Source organism: Nycticebus coucang, chromosome 2 (assembly GCF_027406575.1).
Source record: "Nycticebus coucang isolate mNycCou1 chromosome 2, mNycCou1.pri, whole genome shotgun sequence".
NCBI lineage: Eukaryota > Metazoa > Chordata > Mammalia > Primates > Lorisidae > Nycticebus > Nycticebus coucang.
The window spans coordinates 153092191-153100243 of record NC_069781.1 but is presented as its reverse complement, the minus strand read 5'-3'; the positions used below and the strand labels follow the sequence as shown (position 1 = coordinate 153100243).

The 8053-nt window shown below is 59.1% G+C and overlaps 1 protein-coding gene across 1 annotated transcript; it reads left to right on the top strand.

Annotated features, from left to right (window-relative positions):
- Positions 1 to 853: 853 nt before the first annotated feature.
- Positions 854 to 3934, top strand: IRX3 (iroquois homeobox 3). The gene is made up of 4 exons (XM_053564303.1): positions 854 to 1496; positions 1669 to 2791; positions 2976 to 3042; positions 3500 to 3934. Exons 1-4 carry the CDS (start codon positions 1230 to 1232, stop codon positions 3552 to 3554), a joined length of 1512 nt encoding a protein of 503 aa, XP_053420278.1. The 5' UTR covers positions 854 to 1229; the 3' UTR covers positions 3555 to 3934.
- Positions 3935 to 8053: the final 4119 nt, after the last annotated feature.

Genomic DNA, 8053 nt, shown 5'->3' with positions numbered 1-8053 from the left:
AGGCCGCACTCTCTTACCACCCACCCGCCCCTTGGCGCGTTCTTCTTGCTCTCTCCCTACTCCGCTGAAAGCGGCTGAGAGTGGAGAGAAGTGGGCTGGAAAAGGGGCCGGGGCAGAGCACAGCCCCAGGGCTCGCTTCGGCCCTGAGTCCGGTCCCGGCCCCGGTCCCGAGCTGCGGCGTCGGGAGAGGCGCGGAGGGGCGGGAAGCAGGGAGGAGCCAACTGACCCCGCACTAACCCGGGTCCCGGCGCCTTTCGCTCCCCCTACCCGGGGCAGGCAGGAGGGGCGGGAAGGGACTCGCAGCACCCGGTTCCCGCCCCGGCCCCGCCCCGCCCTGCGCTCGGTATCCGCGGGGGTGGGCGGCCTCGCCCGTAAGGCGCCCCGGCGATTGGCGACTTGGAGAGGAGACGCAAGGAAAAGTCGAATAAGAGGGCGCAACGTCAGACCCGAGATTTGGGGAAGGGCGAGAGAAGGGGTGGAAGGGCGGGGACGGACAGACAGACACGGGCGCGGACACACATCCACCCCCCGCACCGCGCTCTAAGTGTCCACAACTTCAGGCCGCCTTAGCTCAGGGCACAGGGGTTAGAAAGGTTTGTGGGGGGAGGGGGTGGAAGGGAGTAAAGTGAGAGCAAAGCGAGAGGTTTAAAGAACAGAACAAGTGAGAGAAGAAAAAGTAAAGGGAACAGACAGGAGAGAAGCAGCGATAGTGAGAAAGAGGAGAGGGAGCTAAGGGAGAGAGTTGCCAGCGTCCAGGGGGTGCCAGAGCGCGGAGGGCGGAAGCGATCCTGGGGGAAAGAAGCTCAGAGAGGGGAGGGGAAGGAAGGGCGAGGAGGGGGAGTAAAAACTAGAGGAGGCCGAAGGAAGCGAGGCGCGACACTGCTCCGAGAGAAGAGGGCAGTGAGGAGCCAGGCGCGGCAGAGGCAGCTCCGGCTGCGGAGAGGAGGGAGTGCGGCGCAGAGAGGAGGGGCTTGCGGCCCCGTAGAAATGTCAATCAGAGCCCGGCGCCCCGGGAATCTCCGCCAATCTGTTCCGACCTGACCTGGCTCCTCGCCGCCACCGCCGCCGCCGCCGCCGCCGCCGAGCAGATCAATAGGCGAACCCGAAGCGCAGAGCAGCGCGGCCCCAGCCCGGCCCAGCCCCCGATGCGCGCCGGAGCCCGCGGGCGGCGCTGAGCTGGGCGGCCCCGGGGGCCGGGCCCCCTCTCTGTCCGTGCCCCGCGGGCCACCATGTCCTTCCCCCAGCTCGGATACCAGTACATCCGCCCGCTCTACCCACCCGAACGCCCGGGGGCCGCCGGCGGCGGCGCAAGCGCGGGGACCCGGAGCGGCCCGGGCGCCGGAGCCTCGGAACTGGCCGCGTCGGGGTCCCTGTCCAACGTGCTCTCGTCCGTGTACGGGGCGCCCTATGCCGCCGCCGCCGCCGCGGCCGCCGCCGCCCAAGGTTACGGTGCCTTCCTGCCCTACGCTGCGGAGCTGCCCATTTTCCCGCAGCTGGTAAGCGCCCAAGGAGCCGGGAAGGGTGGGGGTGGTGGAGCTGTGGGGCCGGGCGAGGTGAGCGCGCGGGAGTAGACTAGCCGGGTCCAGGACAGGCGGGTAGAGGCAGCGACGGCTAGGGCTCACTCGCGCTCCTTCCACGCATATCCCTCCCTTTCCCGTGTGCGTACAGGGTGCTCAGTATGAGCTGAAGGACAGCCCCGGGGTGCAGCATCCGGCCGCGGCCGCCGCGTTCCCGCACCCGCACCCTGCCTTCTACCCGTACGGGCAGTATCAGTTCGGGGACCCGTCCCGTCCCAAGAACGCCACCCGGGAGAGCACCAGCACGCTCAAGGCCTGGCTCAACGAGCACCGCAAGAACCCCTACCCCACCAAGGGCGAAAAGATCATGCTGGCCATCATCACCAAGATGACCCTCACCCAGGTGTCCACCTGGTTCGCCAACGCGCGCCGGCGCCTCAAGAAGGAGAACAAGATGACGTGGGCGCCTCGCAGCCGCACGGATGAAGAGGGCAACGCGTACGGGAGCGAGCCCGAGGAAGAGGACGCGGAGGAGGACGAAGAGGACGGCAAACGCGAGCTGGAGTTGGAGGAGGAGGAGCTCGGGGGGGAGGAGGAGGACGCGGGGGGCGAGGGCCTGGCGGACGACGACGAGGACGAAGAGATCGATTTGGAGAACTTAGACGGCGCGGCCGCCGGGCCTGAGGGGTCCCTGGCCGGGGCGGCGCGGAGGGATGGCGACCTCGGCCTGGGAACCATTTCGGACTCCAAAAATAGTGACTCCGAAGACAGCGCTGAGGGCTTGGAGGACCGACCACTGCCAATTTTGAGTCTGGCCCCAGGGCCACCACCGGTGATGGCCGCGGCTACACCATCTCCGCCCTCGCCCCCCGCAGGCCTGGACCACTGCGCTCCCGCACAAGCGCCCGCCTCTGCCCTACAAAAGCCCAAGATTTGGTCGCTGGCGGAGACAGCCACAAGCCCGGACAACCCGCGCCGCTCGCCTCCCAGCGCAGGGGCTTCTCCCCCTGGGGCAGCCGTAGCGCCCCCCGCCCTGCAGCTCTCTCCGGCCGCCGCCGCCGCGGCTCACAGACTGGTCTCGGCGCCGCTGGGCAAGTTCCCAGCGTGGGCCAACCGACCTTTCCCAGGCCCGCCGCCCGGCCCACGCCCGCACCCGCTCTCTCTGTTGGGTTCGGCCCCTCCGCACCTGCTGGGACTTCCCGGAGCCTCTGGCCACCCGGCTGCCGCCGCCGCTGCTGCCTTCCCTGGGCCCGCGGAGCTGGAGGGCGGAACAGGTGACTGCTGAGCGCCGGGCGCGGAACGAGAGGGCTGGCTCTGGGGGTCGCGCCCGGACTGGCGGGGATGGGCAGGGTCCGGGGGGCACAGGGCGAGAACTTCTCCGCTCCCTCCTCCAGAGGCCCTGGGCGCGAGAACCGACCGCTCTAAAGACCCTCCTCTTTCCTTCCCCGCTTCCCTTAGATCGCTGTAGTGCCTTGGAAGTGGAGAAAAAGTTACTCAAGACAGCTTTCCAGCCAGTGCCCAGGCGGTAAGAGACCCCGAGGTTCGGGGAGAAAGAAAGCAAGCCCAGACAACTCAGGGCCTTCTGCCCAAGGGCAAGGCAGCTGGGATGCGTTTTCTTTTTTAAAGGGAACGAAGCTCATTCCTCCTTGGCCAGGGTAGGCCTAGCCCGTCAGTCCCAGGGCAGCCCGCGGGTGCAGTGCTGGGGGTACCCAAGCCTGATCCGGCCCACAGGCCCCAAGAGTGGGCGTAAGCTCTGTGACACTCACCTCCATCCAGCCTGGGACCTTGAGTCCTGATGCTTCCTGCCCACCTTACAATAAAACCGAACATACATCTACAGCTGGACATAATTTTGCATAGGGACACCTCCCCGCTCCCCTGCCCCTAGCCCAGGTAGGGTCCCACCTCCCTAGGCAGCTACAGCTTCCCAAATCTCACCCCGCAATCTCACGTCCTTTGCTACCACTGTCTCTCTCTTCCAGGGCCCAGAACCACCTGGACGCCGCTCTGGTCCTATCTGCTCTCTCCTCATCCTAGCTCTTTAAAAAAAATTTTTTTAATCGTTGTAATAATTGTAAAAAAATAAATAAATAAATAAAAAGAAGAAGAAGAAGAAGCCCTCTCTGTATAGTACAACTTGTAAGCATGTCCGTGTATAAATACCTAAAAACAAAACTAAACAAAAAAAGAAAGAAAAAAGAAATAAAACCCAGTCCTCCTCAGCTCTCCCCAAGTTCGGTTCTCCGCCACCGGGCACCAACTGCGTTTGTGAGGTTTGTCTGGTTGGTTTGGGGGGTGAAGTTTCGGTGAGAATAAGCGTGTCTGACTTTTTTTTTGTATATACAGAAGAATGTACATATGTGTGATCCAAATTGTACAAGAATATCTATTTTTGGCTAAATAAATGAGCTGTTGCCACTTTGACTATAACCCACCGTCTGCCCTCTAGACGGCCTTGTTCCGCGTTGGGGTGTTTGTTTGTTTGCTTGTTTTACCTGTTTCTCTACCCCACCACCTGGCTCCACCCACCCCACCCAACCTCGGTTGGGTCTGGTAGTTTGCAGAATCTCCGAATCTGCGGGGAAGGAGGAGAGATGAGTCTGGACTGTGCAGTGAGACGCAGCAATTGCGGAGAAGGTGTAGCCGGCGGGGCTGGGGGCACCGCAGGAGCAGAAGCGGCTGGAGACAGGTGGGACCCAGGGCGAGACTCCTTAGCAGAAGCTTCCACAGTGGGCCCAGCCCGCCGGTCTAGGGAGAAACCTCCTGGGGGTCTTGATAGAGCAAAAAGACTTAAAGAAGGATGTGACTGCGGCGGGCTGGGTTGGGAGCTCCCAGCACTCCCCTCGTCCCCATTCTTTGATAAGCACAGTAGAGGTTTTCTCAGCCTGACACACGGGGGCTGTGCAGGCCCAGCTGCAATCCTCCTCTCAATCACATCGCACCCACCCTTCCTCCCTTTAGACGCCAGGGTGTGGGGTGACGGCAGGAGCACGCGGACAGGGCGGGAGCCTAGGGGTTCACATTCTTCCCTCTAGGAGACTGTGTCTCTGACCAGCTGGAGTTGAGGGTTGGGGAGACGACGGCGTCCTGGCCTGGCCGCATCTACTTCTCTTGGCGCCCTGGTAGGTTTTCCCAAGTGCCCTGGGAGAGGCAGGTTTCTGAGCTCAGGCAGGGGCGCGAGGGGGTCGGGCCACCGCCCCTCTTCAGCCGAGATTCCAGCACCTGGCTGGCCCGGGGTGGACAGGCCGGGGGAGGGAGCCGGCAAGTTTGGGGCTGGAGCTCCCTCTACAGGACAAAAGGGCCGCTCCGCGCCTCGCTGTGGTGGCCTCTCCAGCTAGGCCGGGCTTCACGCCCCCTTTGCGCCCTCCTTTTCCTCTTTCAGTCCAACAGCCCATCTCGCCCAACTTTGACTTAAGGAAGTTGTAAGAAGTGCTTGAGAGAGTGACGCCTTGGGGTAGAAAGTGGAGGGACCGCCTTTTACATGCTCCCCCTTCCTTAGTAACTGTGGGAGGGCTGGTGTCGGGTGTTTGACCCCCGTGACAATCTATCGGGTTCCAGGGGAGGTTTGTGAAGAGCTCGCACAGCCAAGGAACAAGGGACAATACAGCACTATGGAGAGTACTTCCAGGCAGTGACTGTGTCCCTGGGGGACACAGCGGCCAGCACCACCCCGCTGGAGGTCCCCTCTGAGGCTGGGGCAATCGGTGCTGCGTCCCCTGGGCCGAAAGGGGTGGAGGTACCCGGCGCACAGAGGACTGAGGAAGCGGAGGAGACACCTCCCAAAGACAGCTGGGCTCCAGCCCCCAGGCCTCAGAGATGCCTCCTGGCTTCCCTGCTCTTTATTGAAGTTGCTTGTTTCTGGCCTTTCCCAGGTTCTAAGCACAGACTAAAGTTTCTCTCTGGCCCTGTTCATAGCTTCCAGGTGGAGAGGACTTCAAGTGCCAGGGCCTTGAACCAGTTCCTGAGGCAGAGGCCAGTTTAGGACAATGAATATCTTTACCAGGACAATACCCCACCTTCCCCCTCCCAGGCTTCACGGTGGCAGCATTTACCTCCTATGAACCTCCTAGGCAGATGGGTAACTTCTCTGTACCCTCTTGTCTCATCTGCAAAATGGGGGTAACCCAATGGACTGGCAAAGCCTGGCCAGTGCTGCCTTGGGGTGGGTGGGTATAAACAACTCTACTCCTAGAATCACACTCCAGAATCTCAGACCCCACTTCTCAAACTTCTAGCAATAGTGCCCCTCTGCCTCCACACTCATAAAAATGAAGTGTCTATGGTCAAGACCCTCTGAATCCTCTGGGGCCCTAGCTTCTCCCAGGGAGAAAAGGAATTTGCCAGGTGACCCACAGCAGGGAGAGGGGTTGTGATTCGGGGTATGATGGCACAGGTTAGGCAGCCTCTCCACAGTGACATCCACCCAGGGTGGAGGCAGCGGGTCTGCTCAGAGCTCCATGAGCATGGAGAGGCCAGAAGGGGCTTGGAGAAACCTGAGTGCAGGCCCCTGGGTCCTTCTCCAGTAAAGACCCTGGCATTGGGACAGTTTCTCAGCCAGTCACATTTGGGGGATAATGAGATCCATTCTGCCCCGAAGTAGGCACCAGAAGACAGATGGCATACACCTGAGAGCCATTCTCCTCTTGTCTTATCCCCTAGAATACGTGGGCCCTTTACCTGGCCCCAGCTTGACCCTAATAAGATAATCTAACCAAACAAAAAGGTCTCACTGTGTTTCAGCTAAAAAAGAGGAGACAGCCTTCCTTTACAGTTCTTACCTTTCACCAGGGAACAAGTTCTCATTTCCTTGCCTCCTGCCAGGACCTTCTCCTCTCAGGAACCTCAGAAACTGCCTCCCTTATTTTTGGTCCCCAAAATCTAAAATGAAACTAGGAAAACTTCTCAGAGAAGGAGAGAGAGAAAGAATATGGGAATTTCATCCCTGGTCCTGACTGAGCTTCAATTAGAAATAAAATATGTCAATCACTCCACCTGGAAGGGGTGCCTGCTGTCGGGGCTGGTTATGCAAAGCACTCCAAGGTGTGTGGGCTAATCAGTTAGGTCAGAGGAAGGAAAGTGTGGCACTACTCCCCTCATTATCTTCACGGAGCTGGAGGGAGGAGGGTGCATCTCAGGGCCAGGGAACCAGAGGAGAATAAAATTATCTCCCTAAGTGACTGGTCCACCTCTGGGAGCAGCACATTAACGCCCTCCAATTGAATTTCTCTGTGGGAGAATACAGGGTGGGGAAGATGGGGTCCAGGCAGAAAGTGACATGGAAGGGCCAGAGGGTTAAGATAACCAGAGCCACTCACCTGTCCCAGGTGAAGAGTGAGGAGAGGGCGGGGTCTCACCTATTGGATCGCTGTCCTTGGGGCAGCCTGCACCAAAGGCTCCACTGTCTTAGACCCACCTACATTCTGGAAGGTGACCAGAGGGATTGAATGTTTGGGGGAGGAATTGGGTGTCAGACATCCACTGTTTTTATGTTATTGGAGTTTCTGCCAGGGACTTGCTTTGGGACTAATTACTTGTATCCTTCTAGAAATGTCCTCTGCATCCTAAAATTTCTGGTTGTGTGTACTCTCCACCCCCAACAAGTGGAAATGGGCAATTGCCGCGTGTAAAAATTGTGTCTGTGATGAGCTAACTCCAACTTGAGTGGAGGCAAGTCTCATATATTCTCCAGACCCACTGGAGGGTCAGTGGGTGACCCACTCCATTTGTGAAGTGGAGAAGGTTGGATTTGATGACAAATCTAGTGTTGTGCAGGATCAGGCATAAAGGTGTGTGAAGGACCCCATCACCTCTCTGGATACTGCCTCCTGCTCCTAATTGGCCACTGCCACCTGATCCCATAAGCCAACTTGACTGCTTTAAAAATGTCCATCTATTGTGTGACCAGCCTACCTTTAATGTGGCTGCAGCTCCCCTCTGAGGAGACTTTGGCCTCCAAAGGCCATTCCAATTGCCTGGATGGAAAACCGCCATCCAGGCGTCTCTTCTTGAGCTAGGGGCATGGCTGGAGTAGGTAACCAGGCAATTTTTTCTTCCCCCCAAGCTTCCACCTTGGGGACATTTGACAATCTCTGCAGGTATTTCTGATTGTCATGACTAGGGTGGGGCGCTGCTAGCATCTGGTGGATAGAGGTCGGGGTACCGCTAAAGGTCCTACAAGGCACGGAGGAGGACCCCCCACCACAAAAAATTATCTGGCCTAAAATGTCAATAACACCAAGGTTGAAAAACCTTGGCATTGAGGCAGGAGAGGCGTCTGAAGCAGCCACGGCAAGAATTTTCTCCCAGAAACCACAGCTCTGTTAACAGAAACATTAAAACAGGGTGCTAAGTGGAGAGTCTTTTGTTCCCTAAAAACTTTCAACCCTGGAATGGTGAGAGAAAGAGCAAACGGGAAACTGTCCAAGCCTGGGAAGAAGAGTGAGCTTCCACTTGGGGATGGGGGGGGGGGCGGAGCTGCTGGAGGTGGAACCTTCTGAGGTAAAAGGGAGGGAGTCAACCCAAAAGAGCATGTGTGC